Source organism: Paramecium tetraurelia (genome assembly GCF_000141845.1).
Source record: "Paramecium tetraurelia macronuclear, complete genome".
Lineage (NCBI taxonomy): Eukaryota > Ciliophora > Oligohymenophorea > Peniculida > Parameciidae > Paramecium > Paramecium tetraurelia.
The window spans coordinates 906,519-930,162 of NC_006058.1; the positions used below are offsets into that span (position 1 = coordinate 906,519).

The following is a 23,644-nucleotide window of genomic DNA, read 5'->3' on the forward strand; positions in this document are numbered from 1 at the left end:
TGTACTTTAGTAATATATTTAAATAGTTAATGGATAAATCAAAATTGGTTTAGCACACATCGTCTTTGAATACTAATCTACAATATTATCTAAATAAGTTCGAGAAGAACCAAGAATGGGCTGATATAGCTCCATTATTGATGAAAATCGAAGGGTTGTTGAAATAACACCCATCTCCATACATAATCGAGAAAATATAATTAAGCAAGAGATTAGCGTAATGTCTAAATCCTCACGTATGAGTTTAGTCGATTAATTAGCTTTCTGCACCAATTCACATGTCTGTATTGAAGATCTATGATCAATTATTCAAAAATATGGCAAGCTTCAGCGTTGAAGGAGATCCATCAGGAGTGGTGAAATTGTATTTGGAAGATCTCGCCCTATATTCAATTGGACTGCTACCCTTTTTTTCGAATGCATCTTCTAAAGTAAGACCATAATTCTTGGATCTAATTAAATAACATTACGTTCCTTTGGGAAGAGAGTTAATACCTATGTTACCAGGATTAGTTGCCAGTATATTGCCTGGTTTGGATGATTAATAAGAAGCTAATCAAAAGAATTGCATGAGTGTATTAGATGAATTGAGTCAATCGGCAGGCAGAAAATTTCTCATAGGATCAGTGTGGATGTCCATGCTTCGAAGTTCTAAATGCAGGAGGTACATTGTGCAGATATCACCATAGTTCATCTATAAAGTATTTATCTCAGAAGATCCCAAAAATGCAATAGGAATAAGAGGATGAGCAATCAGATTACATGAGTGATGAATACGAAGAAGAAGAGTAATAGAAATCATAATAGATTATTGCATAAGAACAGTAACAAAATCAATTGAAAGCTCCTCAAAATAATCAAGATTTAGAAGACATCAAAGATGATTCCATAATATAAGCTATGGATAACAAGGCATAGAATGAAATTAGAAAGAGAACTATTGTTGTAGAATAGAGTATGGAATTGAAGCGAAAGTAAGCTCTGATGATCATTGAAGATGGTATCGATGAGGAAACACCTGAAAACAATTTTCCACCACTTTATGTGTCTGCACTCATTTCCTCTTTGGAAGATGAAAAGTATGATCACCAATTCTATATAGTTAATTGATCAAGAGATAAGCACTCGATATGATGTATACTCATTTGAAATCGAATGTCATCTAAGAAAGTAAAGAGATATTGGTTGAAGCCTCATTGAAATTACTAATTAGAAAAGATTTATCAGTTACCAGAAGAGTCAATTAATGGTTATTTGGTAAACCAGACATGGATAACAAGTACTAGATAACTGAACAAAATAAAGATATTCTTTAACATGTTGCGAATTCATTTAACAAATTCTTACAATAAGAAGCCAATGAATAAAATGCAGTCTTTCCAATTAAATTATTGTATAATTTCTTTATGGAACATGATCATATGGTTGAATTACTGATTGGTCAGGTCTCCTTTAATCTAATTAAATATGTTGAGACTAATCACAAAAAATATCCAGAAATTGTAAAATCTTGCAAAAGGTTATTGGAATCAATCACATCATTTCTGTTGATTGTTGTTAATGAGGTCAGCAAAGTATACAACACTTATATTAACTTCTTATTTTCTATTCTCATCACCAAAGAGGATAATTTTGAGAAGTCCATAGAATTTACATTATTAAGAAGTGCTGCAGCTAATTTGATGACTTGCTTGTCAAAATTTTCACCTGAAGAATTGAGAAAACAATCTCCTGGTTCCACTTTGAACACACTATTAGTTAGAATGGAACAATTGCCATAATAATTGGATAAACAATTAGTAGGGCCAGCAGAGATGTCAAATTATGATGATGCCATTGAAGAATTCGGGTAGTTGTATTAGAATTTGTCTGATGTAATACTCGATGGAGATGAATAAATAAGAGTGGAGTTTGAATCAATTAGTAAATCATTAATTAAGGGATTAAGATTCAAATAAAACAAGGAAGTTCAACTACTACCAAAATGGTTTACATCAATTACTAAAATCATCAAAGAGGAAAACCCATCAATCTCTTTATTAGCCATTCAAAGTATGATTGAGATATTGATATCTGAGAAAGTGGATATCATATATGAGAATCTGAAGAAATTGATTATAGAAGAAAGTAGGACAAAAATGTTGAAGAATCAAATTGTTGAGGGATAAGATTATACCAAACTTACTCTAGAGAAATTGTGGAATCTTCTTGACTATCCTTTTTTCCATGAAAGAATCATAGAAATGATTGTCAATCTATCAAAAGTGTTCCCAACATTTTTCACTGAAGTTGTAATTCATCAATTCAAAAATATGCAAGAAGCAGCCATCAGAAGATTTGCTCTCTTTTGGAAATTAAGTGCCACTCATTATAAGGAACTATAAGATCTAAACAAGGTGGGACTCTTTCTGATGCTTGATTTCTTGGATCACGAGAATCCAATCATAAGACACAATGCTAAAAATTGGTTATTAGAATCAACAGAAATGTTAGAGAGAATCTTGGATCCTCTATTCGAAGTTCTAATTTAAAGTAGTTCATCTTGGTATTTGACTGACAACTAATAGATATTCTTTGCCAAAGTTTATGAAACCAAAAGAATCAATGAAACCATCAAAAAACTAAAATCAATTCTTATCTCATTCAGTGCTAGATTCATGGAATATGTCTAAGAGACAGAGATCTCATCTTACATCAAGGATATCCGTATGCATTTCACTAATGAAAGTAGTGTCATTATGTAAAAGGACACCATGATGTACTTAGATTTATTGGTCATCATTTGTCTGAAATATGTGTAAGGATAAGCCATAGAAAGTATGTCTTTGAAATTCTACAAGGAAAATGCTGCTGTTAATGCATCTGCATGTGAATACATTGAATTATTGATTGTCAATGTTGAAAATCCAATTGTCTCCTTGAAATTTGCTGAGTATATCATGCAACCCTTGTAGATTGTATTATATCATGCAATTGAAAATGAAGATCTAGTTATGCAGGTGTAAATTCTGAATTTGTTCAAAGTTATTTTCTTCAATTCCTCATTTAGAACTAAATTCCAACCAGAGCAAAGAGAATTGATTGAAGATACCATGAGTAGATCAGTTAGTAATAGCATTTTCATTCCTACTCTTCTGAGGGGTATGCATACTCATGTGCTGTATGTCAGAGCCTAATACATTCACTTCATTAGCACATGCATCCCTTTGTTAGCTGAACATTTGAGATAATAAACATTGACTGATTGCGTTCAATAAATTTTGACTGCCTATTTTAAAATGATTAAAGATATTGCAAATAGATAATATGAATAATAGAAATCAGATCAGAAGATGAATTAATTCGATTTCCTCTAAGGGTCATCTCAACATGAAATATAATCCATCCTAATTGGAGTGAAGACCATTTTAAAACATATTCTTGGATTGCAAGAAAGGGATGACATGTTTTACGAGAAGATGAAAGGGGACAATACTGTTTTCAACACAGTTAAATCTATGATAACATTTGGATTGCTAAATGTTTAAGATCAAAGTAAAACAACCAAGTTAATTTTCTAAAAGTTTCAGAATACTTGCGAAGTAATTATATCAACCCTGCCTTCGATTCTTGAATTATATATAAATTGTTGGTCGTTGGGATAAGACTTCATTAAATACTCTGATACTATGACTGCTATGGGTATTGGATCGTATTCATTTGACAAATTCAATTCATTCAATAAAATTCTATAAGAGTAACAAACCAAGGAGACCAACATTGTCAAGCCTTAGATCTTATAAATGATGAAACCATTATTTATGAGTTACTCTAAATAATTCATGACTGCCTTACTCTCAGTATGGAGTAATTAAATCAATCTACTACAAAAATTGTTCTTTGAAAACGAATAAATTCTGATTGATCCTTTCTCTCTCCATCAAAACACTTTTCTATTGAAAACTATTGAAATTATGATTATGATGCAATGTCCAATTGAACTGTTCTTGGACAGTCTATTGGAATGTTAATAATTATAGGAGTTGCAGAAATATTATGATATTTATAGAAGGAAGAAATTGTCAACCACAATGTTGAATTTCTAGATTTCTCAACAAGAAACTAATATCCTATACTTTTTATATTGTTATTTCACTTTTGCTTAAATAGATCCAAATTAGTTAAAGAAAGAAAATCTTCTCCCTTTTTGGGTGTAAATAATGAAAATTCTGTAGATACTGGCTTTATCGAAATCCCCAAGCACAAATATGTGGTTATTGGAATTGTAATTACTCTTAACTCGTAAATATTCTCCCAAAGAAATAGTTGGAGATCAGCGATTCAGAAATCAACATCATGAATTCATAAATGATAAGTTAAAATATGTGGCTTAATTCGGAGGAAAACTTAATATCTTTTGGAATGACCCAGGCATCAAATCTGAAGGAGATGATTTGTTTCAGTAATATTCAATCAAATTTAAAGTGGTGACTCCTTTAACTCCAACTCTATATGACATATACTTGAATGTCATAAGATCTCTCAATAAAGAGGTACAATATGAAGTGACTGACATTGAGAAACTAATATTTAGTTAATTGAGCAGTGTGACTGAGGATTTCATTTAGACTATCTACAGGTTGATGTGCATAAAGACACTTAAAAACGTAGCCTTGGAATTGCTTTAAAACTCTTATGCTGTGGAAAAGACAGAACGAGTGGTTTTGAGATGTAAAGAAATGATGGACATTCTGTATCCTCTCTTAGAGAACAGAAGTCAATACAATTAGATTTATGTTTAAATGATCTCAGAGATGTTGTATTTCCAGTTAGATAAAGCAAGACAAGTGTTATTGAAGGTTTATAAAGACTCAATACTCAACATTTTCAACAAAGAGGACTTCTTCATATAATCAAAGCATACTTTAAAGTATTGGACTAAGATTATTAATTGGGTTGTGTAGTATGGCAGAAGTGATCTATTCACTTAGTATTTAGAGTAGGTCGCTTAATAATCTTCGTTCTTCTTCAGCAGAGAAGGGGAGGAGAACAAAAGGAGAATTAGGACTTTTGAACGAATCTGTTTTCTGATATTCAGTGGAGAGAGAGATAGATATACGAAGAAATTAGATTTGCTCATTGAAAAGATCTCTGAAGTTATAAAATCGGATTCGGCCAATCCTGGACTTGTTATGCTTATTCTATTTTGTGTGAGGATTCTGATCTTGAGATTGTCACCAATTTAATTAAACGAACTATTTAGAAATATGTGGCCAACACTTCTAACCTTATTGATTAGTATTTTCAAAAATAAGCAATCAAACTAAAATTTGGTACTAGCTGCTCTCAAATTAGTGGAAATGATTTCTTTCATGTAATAAGATGAATTTTTCCTCCATCAATGGATTTTCATTTATGATTACTTTGGAATTAAGATTCAAGAGAACTAGGGCATAGGAGTACCCATAACTCCATTTTTGTATTAGCCCTACTGTTCAAACTTCTTATTCTAGCAATATTCAGTTGATTACAGCAAGGTGGAATAGACCAATGTGACTGATCCTTAGAAGAGAGAAATAATAATTAAGTAAATCAAAGTGGATGGACAACAATAGTTGGAGGAAATCTCTCTGTAATTGTGTAACTATTTGGTGCAGTTGAATAGCATTAGGATTTACACGGCGAATGAAGATATCGAAGACTTGATAGAGAACGATTTCATCTAATTGGATTAGTTTATATATGAATAATAATGATTAATATATGTTTACTTTATCAAGAGAAAAATTTGAAATTACATACACCAGCAAATTGATATCGATTCCTACATGCACTTGCATAATAGTATACTTTGGTATCATTGTGATCCCATTTGTACTAGTTTTTGCTTCTGAAAGTATTCAACTGACTAATAAGACTTCTGGATCATGGTATCCACATTCGAGGAATAATTAGACATTGAATATGAGGGATTTCATTTTGTAAACGTCATCACATCAGATGATTTAGTGTACCATTTCACAAATCAAAAATATCAGAAGATCGACGGATCAGAATAATTGTTATCATATTAATATTTGACTTTGCAAGGATCAAAAATATCAGTAAATTATGAATAATAATTGAATAGGCTTTGATGGATGACACAAATGCGGACAATGTTCCTGAATAGCTTAATTTTGATTTCTAATTATTCACAGATGCAGATAAAATCAAATAGGTTACAATATTATTGCCTCTAAGATGTTACTTTGCAAGTTTGCATTTCAAATTTGATTGTTATTTGTACTTTTAGGAGTCTGAAATAATCAGTGGTTAAGGACTATCGTAATTGCAAATAGCGGGAGAAGTTCAATTCTATCAATAAGAACCATTGCCATCAAGGTATTCAATTGAAATTACTATAATAGCAATTTTGATATTGATTATTATTCAGAAATCATAGTTGATGATAACCTGAGTAATCAATGGATGGGTGAAATGCTGTCGCAGATTTATACTAGAACATATTCAGTTCGACCTCGGTATATCAGTAGAAAGATTGGAGGGAATTCTGAGAAGCAATTGAGAGTTAGTATAAAATTGGACAACATTAAATTGCAATTGATTCAAAGATGGGTAAGTTTACTTGCGATAATGAAATTGGCATGGCTGCAATATTTTTCAGTGTTCATAATCATTTGGATCATCGGGAGAGAGTTTTTGATCTTCCTATTTAGGTTTAGGATAGTTGACACTTGCAAAGTGGAATAATTATGATTAATATTTATTTTATCAAATGTTATTGTGGTTGAATGGAATGACCAATCCATCTATTAAACATCCCATGGAAACCATGATGGACGAATATCATGCTAATCCATCTAATATCATACCACTTTTGGCTGAGGATGAATTTTTTATATAAGCCAAAAACCTGAATCTAAAAGTGATAGACTTCATCAGATAGCATCAAAAAAGCATTGCAGAATAACTCCTATATTTAATAGTGCAATAAATTGACGAAGTTACAGAAAAAAACCATGACAATGTTGTCATATTCCCAATTCTATCCATTGAATTTTTTGAACTTGATCTTATACCCTTAACTTAGATGATTCTCTAGGAAGTATAATATTAATTCCTATACTTCTTAGACTGCCATTAAAACTCTCTTTGAAGGATTACATAAAACTCCCGATCAAATCCATGAACCTTAATGGTCAAACATCTAAAGATTATTCGCTCTTCTACTATCCAAAGAACCTAAATAAGTTTGTTAAACCATATTCAAATTTGATTTGCTCAAACTCTTCTTGAATCATCTTGAATCAGCCACAGTTAACAGTATACTCATTCAGTTGTTCAACCCTGAAAATGGTAATTATGAGGATGCAAAATTGGAAGTCCTTGAATTAGGATTTCGTGGTTTCAACGTGATGGAAGAGATGAGTGTCCTTAACTTCACTTACCTGATTCATGAGATAATGACTAGATACTTTTCAAGTGATTTATGTCACAAACTTGTATAATTCATAGTCAGTAAATAAATCATCCTGTAAATGTTTAAATGTCTAAGAGAAAATCATGACAAGTTATTCCTTTCCAAAAGTTCAGCTCATATCTTATCACTCATCTCCAACTACTATTCCTTACAAATGCAAAACATCAATATCTATGAAGAAAACATTCCCAAAAAAATAATCGAAGAAAATTCAGAAATTGCTTACCATCAAAAATTAACTCTTGATTTCGAAAAAACTGACTTTATGAACACCTTTACACAAGAAATGAACCTATTTGTAGAATCATTTAATCAAGTCTTAGAAAATGATAATAAACGACTCAGAACTCTACGTCTTAAATTACTGGAAATTTTCGATAATTTAACAAGAATTTCAAATATTACATTATGGAAACAAATGAATTAATTAAAGTTATTCAATCAAATTGTCTAAATCTACTTTAAATATAAAAATTCCGATATTTTTCACTCAATCTTTGAGAAATTATTGTTATACATCCTCAATAGAGCCATTAGTGATTTTCACCCTTATTGGTGTACCATACTCATTGAAGATATCAACATTTATACCCTCATTTCAGAAAAAATAACCATGAAAACTCCTATACCAGGGTATATATACCTGTTAGCCAATCATTTGACATGGTTTTAAAAAGAATTGAATGATAAATTAATTATCGATGGACCTTTAGCCAAATATTATCAGCAATTAAAACACATCGAAGAAGTCATATTACTCAATGACTAATGGAGAAGAGTCAGTCCCATATTCAATATCACATTCCAAAAGAACACTGTTAAATTGGGATCTTCATAACCAGGCAGTGCATCAAATATCCCTGTGTCATCAGAACCTATAATACACTATGGCAATGAACAACATTTAAACAATTCCAATGCTTAATGTCTCTTCAATAAGGTGAAAAATAACCAAACAAATATTGCCAGCATCTCCGGAGATGAACCGCCTGAATTTGAAAGCCCAGACAAATATGAAGAGAGGGTTTAGAACCCTTAAGTTGATGAATATTAATATGAACCTAGAAAATCACCTGAAAAATTAAATGTCTAAGAATCTCCAAAAAAAGATGAATTTGTTAAAGTACCCAGCGATCCCTCATAAACCTAAATCCCCTAAACTTAAGAATAGAGAAAAGAAACAGACTACAAATTTGTAGAGGGAGTCTATCTGCAGTCTACCTTACCAACTAAACCCTAATAGGCAGATTAATAGGATGTTTAAAATCCATCTGCTCCCGTATTTTCAAATTGGCAAGAAGTTACACCAGAAAGAAACCATAACGACAAGAAAATTGACATGATGTCGATTAGCTTATAAGATTTCGTTAAACCCATGGATAGGTTTAAATTCTCCAGTGGTGGGAAGATGGACTAAGAATAAAATGAAAAATTAATTAGTCCAAATAAAAAAGTATAGGACATCATTAAAAAATATTCAAATATGTCCAAGTCTGTTACGTTTGGGTAGGCTAATATGGGGAACACAAAGTAAACTGATAATTTATCATTGATAAGGAAGAAGTCAATGGAATCCTCATTAAGACTTAAACAATTGGATTAGGTTTAAAACGAGGAGTTCAAGATTCTCAAAACAAATAAACAAGACTCTAAAATATTAACAAGTGATAACAAAAGAATTTTGATGGTTGATGAATTAGACAAAGATCAAGATGTTAGTTCCTTGCGAAATAGCTTAGTTAATCTGAGCAACATAAGCTTTTCAAGCACTTCTAGCAAAAAGAGGACCATCAAATTTAAAAAACCAAAATAAGCTCAATCAAATGGACAAGAAAAGGATTTAAATAGGTCAATTCCTGAGGAGTTGTAAACTAACAAGAACATAGTATTTTCTTTATAAAGTTCTAATTCATTAAGGGATTCCTTTGTAAGTAGTTAAAGTAGCATTACAGAGGAAAAAAAGTTTAGATAAGCAAACAAAAAGGATATAAAATTTTTAAATTATATCAGAAATATTAAATGATTTTATAAATTATCAATATCGTGTGATTTATTAATATTATTTAAGATTATCAACACTAGGTTATTATTGGTAATTAGTCTTCCACACTATTTTTAATAAAAATGTATAGAACCACTAAATTAGAGGTTTAAAATAAGAGGGAATTTGCACTATGAAATAAAAAGTACAGGTTTATTTTAATACTTAAGAAATGCAAGAGTACTTCTTTCCAAAATGAGATCATATAATTTATTAATAATTTTAGTTCAATCGAAATATCAATGCTCTTGTTTATTTTAATTAATCTCCATTTAAATATATTTAAGATTCATTTTTTAATAGTAATTATACAAATGAATATTTATTTGAATAAATTGAAAAATATTATATTATAAATTTTAATGGGAATTTGTAAAAGTAAATTACGTCCACATGAATCAAAACTATCTGTAGTCAGACGGTTTTCTAAACTGAACATCCATCAGTTTTATCGTTTCACTTAAATATTAGGTAGTGGATCATTTGGAACGGTCAAACTTGCTTTCAGTTTGGAATAAGAAAGGAATGGTCTTTAATCCAAATGTTATGCAGTGAAATCAATCGATAAAGTAAATAAAAAAATTATTATAGCGTCGTATTGGCTAAAGATTACATTTAATTCAAAGGGAATTAGAGATACTAGTGCAATTAGATCACCCAAATATAATCAGAGTCTATGAAACTTATGAGGATATGAGATACTATCATTTTGTGATGGAATATTGTAGAGGAGGTGAGTTATTTGAGAGAATAGTCAGAAAGGGAGTTTTTTCAGAAAGGAAATGCTCCATTTTGATGAAGCAGCTATTCTCTGCAGTTCATTATATGCACTAACAAGGAGTTACTCATAGGGATTTAAAACCTGAGAATCTCATGCTGGCTTCCCCTGATGATGACTTAGACATTAGGATCATCGATTTCGGTTTAAGTAAGAAATACCCCCCTCCTTAATCGGCAAATCAAGGTAGATCCTAAGTTAGAACTTAAACTAAAGTAGGAACTCCCATATATGTTGCACCTGAAGTATTGTAAGGGAAGTATTCTTAAACATGTGATGAATGGTCGTTGGGATGCATCATGTACGTTTTGCTCTGTGGTGAACCACCTTTCTTTAGTAACAACCTCAAAGTTCTGGAAGAAAAGATTTAAAATAAGGACATTCAGTTCAATGAAAATTCCTGGCAAAACATCTCTAAAGAAGCCAAAATGCTGGTTATCAGGTTGCTCGATAAAAATCCGAAAAAACGTATAACATGTGCCCAAGCTTTGTCTAGTCCATGGATTTTAAATTAAGCCTCTGCGCCTCCAAGCAGAATGGAATCGATTCCCAATAATGAATAAGAGAATGAAAAAGCGATTCAATTGCTGAAGACTTATGGGAACATATCAAAGCTGAAGAAAGAAACTTTAAATATTTTATTAAATTAGCTTAATGAAACTCAAATATAATCTCTAAGATAATAATTTGAAGAGTTTGACAAAGACAATAGCGGTACTATCTCAGTTAAAGAAATGACTCAAATCATGAAAAAATTAGGCTTAAATGATACTGAAAAAGAGATGTCAGAATTAATTAAAAAATTGAAATTCTCAAATAAAAACGATGGTAACTTATATGGAGATTTAACCATCCATTATTCCGAGTTTATGATGGCCTTATTAAATTAATAGCAATATTTGAATGAAGAAAGATTGTGGGGTTTATTTAAATAATTTGATATTGACAACAAAAATTATATCACAAGCCTCGATGTTAGACGAGCCTTTTAGAGAAGGGGCAAATAACTGTCAACAGTGAAAGTAGATACTATGTTTAACGAAATCAGACTAAACAGTTAAGACAAAATAGACTTTTAAAGATTCCATGATATGATGTTAGCTGATTCTCTAAAAACTCAAGATGAAGATATGCAAATACCAAATATAAGCAAAATGTCTACTAACAATCCCTAAAATTTGCCATATTTAAATTAGCCAATAGGAGACTTCAATTTTGATATTTGAAATATTTAATTAATCTAATCTCATTTATATATTAAACACTTCATATTATTTATCATAATAATAATTAATATAATTATAAAACCTTTGAACCAGTCAATGCAATATTGATAACTTGATAAATAGAAACCTATAAATTTATGCAATATAACTACTTTGAAAACAATATGCAAAATGCCTAAAGGATATAAATCATTGTTGGAATCAAATTGTTTATCTAAAATCCATTATCTAGCCATCTTTTATTATAAATGTTTTCTATATAATTATTAAAAACTTTTACTATTCCTTGTTATTATTACTCTCAATAATCAAACATTATTCATTAATGTGAATTTCCACAATTGTAGTCTTACATTAGAATTAATCAATCTAAAATATATTAATGTTCACTTACTTATTCTAAAACAAATGTTTAATTTTATGCTTATTCTTCATCTCTGAAACCTAATATGGAAGACCTCCTAGAATTTTGTTCAATCAAAATCTAATTCTCATTTTCTTAACACTTTATTAGCAATTATTATAAATGCAAAATCTTTTTTAATATATGATTATTATTAAAATATTATTGGTTTCCATCACTTTGAGTTAACATTTAAAGATTTTGTTAACAATTTTTCTTTAAAAATAAAACTTCATCTTTTGTTATTTTGGAGAATTACATTTCATTAATTAAACTTTCAAACTAATCTTACTCATATTCAATTTAAGTGCTTCCGTCTCTGTAAAGATTTTAATATTTAATCTAATCTTTCTTCTTCAGAATTTCAAATTCTTATAACAATTTTTAATACTAAACTTCTTCGAATCCTATTTAAGCTTTAAGTTAAGAATTCTTACTATAAATAGTAATAAATTCTAACTCAAGTCTTTCCTTGTCTTGAGAATTATCTGATATTTCTTTTTTTATCTATTAAATTAATGATATTTTTTCTTTCTTCTCTAATTCTATTTATTCTAATTCTTCCTTAATCGCTTGTAAATGACTCATTTAATTTTCCCTTTCGTTTTCTTAGTTCCCTACTAATTCTGCCAATTATCGACCCTCTTATGAATATAAAGCCATTCTATTTCTAAGTTACAACAATTTTTCATCCATCTCAACTAAATTCTTACATAAAACCTATATATAATCTTTTTTTTCCTTTAATTTATTTTTTGTCATTGCTTCTTATTCCAAAAGTTATTAATTAGTAGACTCCAATATAAGTATTCTTTCTATAATAGTTATTTATTTTGATTCTAAATCAGTTTGTTTATTAAATACATTTTACAATTCTTATTCCATCTTTTCAACACTTTAAGTTCTTGCATCCAATTCATTAGCCAGTCTATTTTCTTTTTCTGCCCATTCTTACAATTTAAGTGATAGATCATAATGTCTTTCTGCTGTTTTTTTTAATTTGTTTTATAAATCTTGTAATAATTAGCTTTCTCTTGTGAATTTTTCTTATAATTCTACTAAAGTTGGATCATCCTCAAGAAAAAAGGTCTATTGTTAAGAAATTTTGGAAACTCCAGAAGGGAACATACTATACTTTTCAGTATTTTATTATTGTAATGTTCGAATAGTTAACTCCAAGATTTCAATTCGTTTATCTCTATCTTTTAATACTTTCTGAGCTTATTATTCATTAAATTAGCTGATTTATGCAGAGTCATCATTTTGCTTTTATTCTTAAGGAACAGGACTGAGTTCTACTAATTTTTAGAGATCATCCTTTAAATCATTATTTTTTGTATTTAACACATTTAGTTTACCTTATATTTCATCCTCTAAATCATCCTCATTTTAATTTAAGTCAACTCTATTCTATTATTATTGATACTTCCTTCTGAGGGCTATCTCTTTCTTTAAGTCAAAGATTTCTTAAGTGATTTAATCTAATTCTTTTGTAAAGTTCTCTTTTTTCTATTGAATCTACTTTAATTCCTTTTATTTTAATGTTAATACAGCCTCCATCATTTGTCCTTCTTCATCTATTTTTGTAAATTGTTCGTTTAGATTCTCCAACTATGAACTCTTCTCTTTAATCTAAAATTTCATTTCTTCTTATTATGCTGTTAGAGAATGTAACTCACTTTCTAATTGATTACCAGTTGATTTAAATTTGAGCAAATCATCAGAAAGCTCTTAATTTAAATTCATCTAATTATCTATCAACAACTCAATGTTTTATTATTGCTATTTAATATTTTCAAATCTTTATTTCAGTCTTTCAATTTCCTCAATTAATGCATTTTATTCTCTCTAACTTTCCAATTTCTCCTACAATAAAACTACCTAATCTACTATAATAATGGATTCAATCTATGCTTTTAATTGTTTTAATTGTTATTCTTTTTCTTATTTTAAACCTTCTTGACTTTTAATTTCTGATAGTAAGGTTTCTAAATGTTATTCTAGATTGTTCAAAATTACTGTTTACTATGAAATCTCATTTTCCATGCTTTCTTTCTTACTCAATAATTTCTAATGTACTTATTAAACTTCGTCTACTGACTGTTATAATAAATTATTTTCAACTTTTAAATTGAATAGAATTTTCTTATTCTCCTCTATATTTTGTTCCAATATTTAAATTGAATTGTTTTGAGTATTAAAATTCTACAAACATTGTCTTAATTGATTTTCTTCCTCAGATTATTTTTAAATATTTAGCTTTAATTCTTTAATTATATTTTGCTGTTCTGTTTCTTGCTATTTTAATTTATCTAATTCTGTCTAATTATTCTTTATCTCAACCAACAATTCATGTATATTATCCATTAACTTTTCTCCACTTAATTTTTATTGATTGAAATCCTATTCTAATTAGTTTCTTTGTGTTTAGGCTTTTAAATTTGATTCTTGGATTGCTTATAATTTCACATTAATATCTTTTAATTCTTTTTACAATTATGATTCGCTTTCTTTTTTTTCTTCAAGCTTCACTTCTAAATTTTATATCAATTCATCTAATTCCAAAATTTATTTCACTATATCATCTGCTAATTCTGCTTTTTGATTTTTCTCATTCTACAACTAATTCTACTTTTGAACCTTAGTAGTTTAATCATCCATAGAATTCAAAGCATTTTTCAATTAATTTTGCAAGTTCTCCTTTTACAATTTTAGTTCTTCAATTTATTATTATTTCTATTAAATTTCTCCATAATATTCTTTATTTTTTAATAGAGAATCTTACAGATCGAGTTTTTCTTACTCTTCTTTTTAGAGTTAATCTATGCAATCTTATTTTAATTTAATTGATTATTTTAGTTCACCTGAAATTGTGGATAGTTCTATATTTTATTTTTCCAAATCCTTTAGCAAATTGCCTTTTTCCTCAATGTCTTTTTTCAAAGAATCACATTATTAGTTTAACTTCTGCAACTCTTACATCAATGAGATTACATCTATTTTATCGATTTCCAATTAAATTTCCTCTTGATGATCCTATTTTTCAACTAACTTTCTTTATAACTCTACAATTAAATCATCTAGTTGTTAATTCTAATTTACCAATTCATCTATTTACTACTCAGATGGAGCACATTAGAGTTGGAATGTTTAATCTTTTGTTTATTATTAAAATGTTATTTCAGCTAAATTTGGTTATTATTATGAAGATTGTTTCTTATTAAATTCATCGAAAATATTAAATTAATTTGCTTTTTCTTTCTATTCTTCCAATTATAATATTTCTGTTCCTACATCAATTAATTTTTATTGAAGTTCTTTCTTTCGACTTTCTTATGAAATTAATCTTCTTTCTAGATCACTAATTGCATCTTCCATAGTTGCATTCTATTAGATTAATTCATTTGCTCTGCTCTCTTCAAAAGATGATGGATTTCGTTTAATTATCTCTTATATTGAGTCATTTGCCTTTTATTGTTGCATTTACAATCTAGCCCTCAGATTATTAATTTCTATATCTTTTTCGTCCATCAGAAACGATATTCTTTTATATTCTTATATAATTCTCTAAACTACTTCTTACAAAGCTTCTGGATAAGATTATAATTCGTTTAATGCATTTTAGATATCCTTTTGTTTTTGGGCTGATCCAACTTAATTTCTTTTGATTTGAATATTAGCTGACAACTGCCCTATTAAATTATCTAATGAACTTTCTTAAGTTTTCAATTGACTTATTACTCCATCCTTATTAAGAATTTAGTTTTAGAGATCCCCAATAATATTTTATAGAACCAGATTTTATTGAATGAGTTGCTATTAAGCAGCAAGCATCTCAGTTGATGGACTTGACAAAGGTTTAAGAGTGAATTAAGCAATTAATGCATCTTTCTCTTACAATTGACTTTTCAAGAATTCAATCTATGTTTTCAACTAAACATTAATGTTTTAAAAATGTAATATCTATTCATTCTAAATATCCAGACTTTCCAACTATTTTAGCCTTTTTTTTAAGTCATCAATTTCCTTCTATTACATCCATATAATATGTTCTTAGCTCAAGAGTAGTTCTTCAATTTCTTATTTATAACTTATACTAAATACCATGAACAGTAATTGTGGCTCCTTTGAGATGTCCTTACAATTTTACGATTGTTTATTCCCTATTATTTTAATTCATTTACAAACTAAAATAATATTTTCTTAAGAATTGTAAAAGATGTTGTTAATGCTTTATCAAATTAAGTCAAAATATTAATATTAAAACAGCCTTATCAAAGATTATTGAAGTGAATATGGAAATTTATAATTATAACAAAAAATTAAATTAACATTGAAATCATTATGTATTAGTTTTAATCATATTATTGAATTAAGCTATAATCATTTAAGTGGTAAGCCTTCCAATTTTTTTAAGTTCTTCTAGATAATTTCGCTAGGATAATTATAAAACCGATACTTTTTTAGTTATTGACTTTTCTAAATAGCTCTTATGGTTTTGCTAAACCCATCAGTATATTGTTTTTCAAGGAGCTTCTTCTATAATTTGATGCTTTAATCATAGAGATTGTCCACATTGAACTCATACATGGAATTGAAAGACTCATCATTTTCAGACCTGGAATCAAATGTGTTCCCATCCATCTGTTAAGTTGTTACATTTTTTGAGTTTGCTTTTTTTAAATAAGGTTTTTTCAATATCCTTATTTTCTTTTCTGAAGCAAGTCCTCCTGCTTACAATAATTCCTTTTATATTGTCTCTTAAAACTCCTTATCATTAAAGGGATCATATTTTGGATAATTAGTTATATACTTAATAAGTTCTAGATCATTATTTATCAAATTATTTTTAATAACCTACTTATTTTTCTATTCTTTTTATTTGGATGGATGAGCTATTTTTATCTTTGAATCACTCTAATCAGAAGAAATAGGAGATGAAAATTGGTTCTTCTTTTTTTTTATTAAAACATTCTACTGATACTAACAATTCATGTAAATCTTCTTTTTCGTTTTTTCATTTTCGATATAATCCTTCAATTACAACTCCTCCATATATTCTTTGGCTCTTTTATCAACCAAATGGCGAATAACATTCTTTTCTGGGAGTGGTTCATACTTTATTTTGTTTGGATTTTCATGGCTTCTTGCATTAGCCAATTAATATGGATTTTGATGTTAAATAATATTAACCGAATTTCCTTTGAAAACATTTCTTTTGGAAAGTGGCATGTCTTTCTCCATAGTTTTCTTTTATAAATCCTGAATGTAAGTGTCACTTATGTCATACATCTGTTTTATCATTCCAACATTTTTTAAATCTCTACTCCTCTTTACTAAATCTTCTTCTTCCCGTTTCTCTATCTTCTCGACTATAACATTTCTTATCATCTCAAATCTTTATTGAGCTTTTTGTTTCTTATTTTCTTCTTCATTTTTTTCATTCAATAATTTTAAAAATCCAATCTCATGATTGCCTTCATCTGTAACTGCTGATCTCCTATAAGATCTTAATAATTAAATAATAGAATGTACAAATTAATTTTTGGTCTTTTTTGTTTCTAGTTGGCTGAAGGAATTAATTTATCTAATTTTTAGTACTGATTTTTTCTTTTAACAAATTCTTAGGCAGATATTTCCCCCAATATAAATTTAGTAAAATTGCTTCTGATAGAAGGACTGTTTAAAAGAGCATTATAAATTTTTAATGGAACTTCGTGGAGATATGCTCTATCTATTGTAGCTATTGTATTTCTTCTCATATCAGTTTATTTTTTGCGCAATAATGATTCCGATAAAAAATCACCAAAAACATCATTCCAATTTTTCAGTCGCATGTCTTTTGGTACTCCATCTTAATCCTCACATCTTACTATAACTTTAGGCACATCTTAATTAGCGGACTGAGGCTTGATGAAAAATTTAATACAATAACTGATCTCGTGGTTTGAAGTTACGACTCATTATTGGTTTTTGGACTTTATAGTAATTTAACTCGTTTAGGCAAATATATAGTATTCATATTCTAAATTTAATAATATTCAATATGCAAATTAATATAGTAATATCAATTCAGAGATTGCAACTTTAATGAGACAATATGATTTAAGTAATCATTCCAATTTACTTAATTTAATATTAAGAAGTCCTACTTCAACTTATTATCAAATAATTCTTTTATAAATTGAAAATATATTATTCAATGTATTAAATTATATTTAAAATGATTACACCTTTTGGTTTACAAAAAAAAATAAATTTCAATCTCTAGTTTTATAAACATCTTCAAATTATTCAAAGGAAGAAATACATAAATATTTAAGTATTATAACGATGCATTTGAGAGTGTAATAAGCATAATATTTTTTCACCTTATTATACGAAACTTTCAGCAGAAAGATATATATATATGAATAACAAAATAAATAATAAATGAAATGAATTCAAAACTATATTAAGAATTTAATTTTATTAAAAGTATAGAAATAACATGCTAAATTGTTCCTAATAGTTAATTAAAATTGATCTAATTTTATCTACAATTGAATTTTAACAATTAAAATCTATTAAAATAAAGCATTCTTAAGGCCTTTTGCTCAAATTGAAATAATGCATGAATAATCATTATTATTATTTGCTGATAAATATTTTCAATGGGCTTTTTAAAATACTTCTGTGACATTTTAATATTTTGATATAAATTTATCATTTTCAACATCATATGTTGGTAATATTAAGATACTATTCTTATGCAATTCCTATTGAATTTTATAATTTAGAGCATACTTGGGATATTATTATTTAATTTTACCTATTTCCTACGGTTTACGCACTCCAAAAAATCTAATCCTTCAACGGCACAGAGCTTATTTGGCAAGTTTTCTCGATTGATACAACTTTGCATTCTCTCATAAAATGTGATGCAGGAATTTATGCCTCCAGATGTATTTATACCTATGTATGACGTTTATATTTATATATATAATTGGTATATGCTATTTTTGATTCTTTTATATCAAATTAATAGTGGAATGAACCAGAATTATTTTTGAATAAACACATTTGTTTAAAATACATGACAAAGGTTATTCCATTGATTTTTCAAATGTGATAATTAATGGTGGTAATATTATAGTTGTTATTTATTTAATATATATAGGATTAGTATTGTGTAATATAATTTTTAGTATAATTTTCAAATAATACAATATGAACACATACAGCTCTGTTAAGTATGACCGTTTGATATATTTAGGTCCTTCGACTCGTAGGTTCAGGGAAGAAGAATGCAAGAGCCAAACATTGCAGTAATGCATCAAAGACATCAGCAAACTCCAAAATATCACTCTCCTGAATCACATTTGGATAATTTTGTCAATTTGAAAACAGTAGAGCCACCAAAGACTTTAAAAAAGAAAAAGCTAACATAGGGATTGTAAGGCAAACCAAAACCATAGGCTCAATAGAATAAGAAACCTGCGCAATAATCAATGTCTGTCAAGAAATCAACCAAGCGAACTGTTTCCCCGAAAAAGAAGAAGGCTCACACAGTCGATGTGAAGAAGCAACACAAAGTGATAAAACCATCATAATAACAAAGGAGAGAAGAATTAGGCTTGGGTAAGCTTAATGAAAAATAAATCAAACAACGAATTAGTATTATTCAAATTTAATTAGAAAAAATCAAATCAAAGACGAAAACAGTGGAACCATTGTTGAAGAAGAAAATCTACCAACCAAATCATGAGATTTAGCATTATATGACACAAAAGAAAGCGATTGACAATACAACTAGCATGCAACAATAATTGATATCTCTATTGGAAAAATAAAGAAAGTAAGGCAATCCAATTAACAAGATTGGAGAATCTGGCCAAGTTGAATGAGTCTGTTAAAGAGATTTTCAAAAAGTGTAAAACCTTGGAGAACTCACAACCGCAAACTCCTAAAGTGACGATGAAGAAAAAGAAAAATGACGACCCAATGGATATTGAATAAAGAAAATAGTAGCCAAAAAGCAGAGAAAATAGAGCTAAGTAAGAACCCAAAAATCACCAAAATAAAGACCAACTAAAGAAACAATATGACAATCTTAATTAAAGGTACCATCAACTTAAAAATCCTGAGCCAAATCAAGGTGGAAATGATTAATACATCGAAGAAATAGAGGATGAAGAATAGGAAGATTAATACTCATAGATTAGTGAAAATTAATTCACTTAGATGATAGTTGATACTTTATCTAAAATACCCCCAACCAAATTTTTGTTGGAAAAAATACAAGAGATACTTAAATCATAAAATGATTTAGACCCGAATGAACTCACTGATCAAGATTATTTAGTTTTATAGTATCATTTTATGAATGAGGCTGCGACCAAATTATAAAGTGTTTGGAGAGGCTTCTCTATCAGAATGTAATTACTCCATGAATTACAAGAAATGTTGGAGTAATAACATGATGATGAGGCTTCTGATCAAGAGGAAGAGCCTGATGAAGAGATAGAAACGCCAGAATATATACCACCTAAAGTCTTAATAAAAAATGATAAGAATGTTGGTTAATAGCAGTAATAAATGAAAGATTAATAACAGCAATAAAAAAAATAAATCTAAGTATAAAATTTCATAAATCAAGAGGAAGTTGTCTAATAATAAAACAAAATAAAACCATATCAGTTATAATAATAATAACAATAATAATAGTAATAGTAATAGTAATAGTAGTAATAAAAGTAATAGTAATTATAATAACAGTAATAGTAGAAACTTTAATAATAGTAGTAATTATAATAGCAATAATAATAATAATAATAATAATAATAACAATAATAATAGTAATAAAAAGATTTACCAGTCTAAATAAAAAATAGATTTGATAAAAACTTATCTGATTAAACAGAGGATCTAGTAATTATTTAGTAACCAAATAGTCCTGCTAATTAGGAAATGTATTTTTATAATCCTTTTGGATAAAATATTTAATAATCATTAGAAAAACAAATTCATTACTCGAATATCAAGAGTTCTGTAGTAAGTGAGGAAGATCAAAAAAGTGCATTATCTCATTCTGTAATTTAGTAAATTTAATAAGAATTAGAACTATGGAATAGTCAGATTGAAAATATTATTAAATAAGGTCCAGAAAAGTAAGCATTTGCAAATGTAAAATAATAAATGTCACAAACAATATTAAATATTGTTTCATAGCATATGAAAAAACAGAAAGAAATTAAAACACATGAAAGAAGGGATTCTGAATAATCAGTTGATATGAGAATTAGAAGTTAACTAGAAGCTAATAATGAAAAAACCTTTAATGATGCTCGCAAAAGATTATAAAAGAATCATGAGTGCAGTGATGAACGATTATAGCTATCGTCTAAGGAGAACGATGTCAATCGATCTTCATTAATGTCACTACAATCTCAATTAATGAAGAAGGAAACAGAATTATTAAATATGAGGGAAGAAGCTATCAATTTAAGATATAAGGCAGAACTGAAGAAGATGTAAGAAGATCCAATAAAGAAACAAGAATTAGAGAATTGGCTGGAAAAAGAGAAGGAGGATTTGAGAAACACAAAACAAGCGATTGAGATTAGTAGAAAAAGAGAAGCTAAAGCAATTTAAAAAATACAAAGGGATTTATAAGTAGTGTAAACATATGATGAAAACAATCCAAAATTATAGAGTCTAAAAAAACAAGTTGATGAATAACTTTGCTAAAGTAGTACCATAAAATCCTAAAAATAAATAGGATCAGATATCAAAATTATTAATCATTTTGATGTTGAATAGCATGATGATCTGGATGAGATGCCGGAGACATTTTCTGAGGATTTGTAAAATGAGAATTTGGATCAGAGGAACTTAATGAGACAAAACATAATAGAATCAGATAAGTAAATAGAGATCTATTAGACATTAAGTGCAATAACAAATGATATCTTAGATGAAATAGTGCAAAATTTGACAGAAGGTATAAAAAACTTGATTAATTTTAGAATTGTTGCTCAATAAAGATCATTTCGAGTTTATAATCTCAAATTTAATTAGTCAATCTGTAATTCCTTAATTGCCCACTTCAATCAAAGATATTAAGGCATACATTAAATAGTTATTTTCATATGTATTAGAGCATCACAAAGAGGAATTAATAAGAAATCTTAACATACCATATGGATTCACTCCTTTTAAAAGAATGCAACTTATACATGGATATGACAATGATGGTGAAGAAGCAGAAGATGAGTTCCATTAGAATGAAGATGATTCTTAAATAGCATTCCCTTTGGATGAAAGATTGTTCTAAGAATTTGAGTCTTATAGATTGCAACTGGAGAATGACCCTAGTGATAATGCTTAATTTGGAATGAAGGAGCTTGAACATATTCATAACAAGGCCGTGTTTGATGCATGTAATGAGGCTTTGAATTATGAAAGGCCAAACTTTCTAAGTAAGAGAATATTGTAAATAGTAGATTCTGGATTGCCATATCCTTGGGAAAATAAATAAGAGAAATTAGTTATCAGAAGTGAAGACTTGGATATTATTTTGAAGAATATGGAAGCTAAAGTGATAAATTGGTCTGGCACTCTCGGAGGATTCTTGCCTATAGAGGATGATTCGTAAATACCAGAGGAAAAACAAGAGATTCTAGATGAAAAGAACTAATAGATGATGATTCAATAACTGCATTAATTAGAAAATCCATTGTTGTTTGATTCATAATTGTCTCAACAAATGTTTGACAATGTTGCCTAGATTAGAGACGAAAGATTATATAAAATGCTCATCTAAGATGTTAATATTCAATATAATTTTAGATTAAAGAAAGTGAATTCCGATGGTACTTATTTGAAGACGATAGAACCGAATTTTTATTGGAACTTGGAGACATAATATTTGAATAATTAGTGGAGGAAATGGCATCAGAATAACTCTAATTATGAATATATATATATTTAAATTATCAAAATATGAGGGCTCATGATATTGAATGTAAATTATAACAAATTGTTTAATAAATATTATGATATCACTTTTATTGGTAATAACCTCCGTATATTGTCTGCAATTTGGGTATGAAGCAGAGAAAGGACAATAGATCTGCTTTACTGATAATTTCTCAAAAGAAGATGTCTTTGACATTAAAATTAGTGCCAATTCATCAAATTATGGTTTGAAGATCGCCGAGGCCAACTCTCAATCAATTGATAGTTTGTATGATAATAAGGGGTCTTGGGAGCACAATTACTAATACTAATCAACTTCAACAACTGCTCATATTAGATACTGTTTAACAAATTTTGACAATGACTTCATCGTGTTTAATATTACGTATAAAACTGGATCAGAATTAGCAAACATGGGAAAAGTAGCAAAAATCTAGGATTTAAACTAAATGGGAGGAATCATTAATAAATTGAATACATAGCTCGATGATATAAAAAGAGAGAGATCATTCTTGATTGAAAAATTTGATTACATGTCCAAATTGTAAGGTTCGATTTCGAAAAAGCAAATGGGATTTGGGTTACTATGTCTGGGTCTATCAATGATTATTACTGTAGTCACTGTAAACATGATTAAAAGAATTTTGAGATTGAAAAAAGAATCATGAAATATTATTGCTATGTATTATTAAATAATGGTTATCTAGATATATTTGTTAATTCAATTAATCATAAAATTAACATTTGTATTGAATAACAACTATCTAAATACCAA

General features: G+C 28.4%; 8 protein-coding genes across 8 annotated transcripts; 6 read left to right on the forward strand and 2 right to left on the reverse strand. All coding sequences in view use genetic code 6, as the record gives it.

Annotated features, from left to right (window-relative positions):
* Positions 1-29: 29 nt before the first annotated feature.
* On the forward strand, positions 30-5,735 carry PTMB.434 (hypothetical protein). The annotated part of the gene is made up of 4 exons (XM_001347225.1): positions 30-236; positions 261-664; positions 690-1,079; positions 1,103-5,735. 4 exons carry the CDS (start codon positions 30-32, stop codon positions 5,733-5,735), a joined length of 5,634 nt encoding a protein of 1,877 aa, XP_001347261.1.
* A 171-nt stretch (positions 5,736-5,906) lies between these two features.
* On the forward strand, positions 5,907-6,738 carry PTMB.435 (hypothetical protein). Its single annotated transcript, XM_001347226.1, has 3 exons — positions 5,907-6,083; positions 6,110-6,363; positions 6,390-6,738. The coding sequence occupies 3 exons, from the start codon at positions 5,907-5,909 to the stop codon at positions 6,736-6,738; spliced, it is 780 nt and encodes a 259-aa protein (XP_001347262.1).
* A 19-nt stretch (positions 6,739-6,757) lies between these two features.
* Positions 6,758-9,485, forward strand: PTMB.436 (hypothetical protein). The annotated part of the gene is made up of 2 exons (XM_001347227.1): positions 6,758-7,087; positions 7,116-9,485. 2 exons carry the CDS (start codon positions 6,758-6,760, stop codon positions 9,483-9,485), a joined length of 2,700 nt encoding a protein of 899 aa, XP_001347263.1.
* A 380-nt stretch (positions 9,486-9,865) lies between these two features.
* Positions 9,866-11,507, forward strand: PTMB.437 (Calcium-dependent protein kinase). Its single annotated transcript, XM_001347228.1, has 2 exons — positions 9,866-10,072; positions 10,095-11,507. 2 exons carry the CDS (start codon positions 9,866-9,868, stop codon positions 11,505-11,507), a joined length of 1,620 nt encoding a protein of 539 aa, XP_001347264.1.
* Positions 11,508-11,708: 201 nt separating this feature from the next.
* On the reverse strand, positions 11,709-16,017 carry PTMB.438c (hypothetical protein). Its single annotated transcript, XM_001347229.1, has 2 exons — positions 11,709-11,876; positions 11,902-16,017. The coding sequence occupies 2 exons, from the start codon at positions 16,015-16,017 to the stop codon at positions 11,709-11,711; spliced, it is 4,284 nt and encodes a 1,427-aa protein (XP_001347265.1).
* Positions 16,018-16,293: 276 nt separating this feature from the next.
* PTMB.439c (hypothetical protein) lies at positions 16,294-17,932 on the reverse strand. The annotated part of the gene is made up of 3 exons (XM_001347230.1): positions 16,294-17,419; positions 17,446-17,813; positions 17,840-17,932. The coding sequence occupies 3 exons, from the start codon at positions 17,930-17,932 to the stop codon at positions 16,294-16,296; spliced, it is 1,587 nt and encodes a 528-aa protein (XP_001347266.1).
* A 1,264-nt stretch (positions 17,933-19,196) lies between these two features.
* Positions 19,197-22,866, forward strand: PTMB.440 (hypothetical protein). Its single annotated transcript, XM_001347231.1, has 4 exons — positions 19,197-19,747; positions 19,770-21,892; positions 21,918-22,717; positions 22,741-22,866. 4 exons carry the CDS (start codon positions 19,197-19,199, stop codon positions 22,864-22,866), a joined length of 3,600 nt encoding a protein of 1,199 aa, XP_001347267.1.
* Positions 22,867-22,946: 80 nt separating this feature from the next.
* PTMB.441 (hypothetical protein) lies at positions 22,947-23,537 on the forward strand. The annotated part of the gene is made up of 1 exon (XM_001347232.1): positions 22,947-23,537. One exon carries the CDS (start codon positions 22,947-22,949, stop codon positions 23,535-23,537), a length of 591 nt encoding a protein of 196 aa, XP_001347268.1.
* The last annotated feature ends 107 nt before the right edge of the window (positions 23,538-23,644 follow it).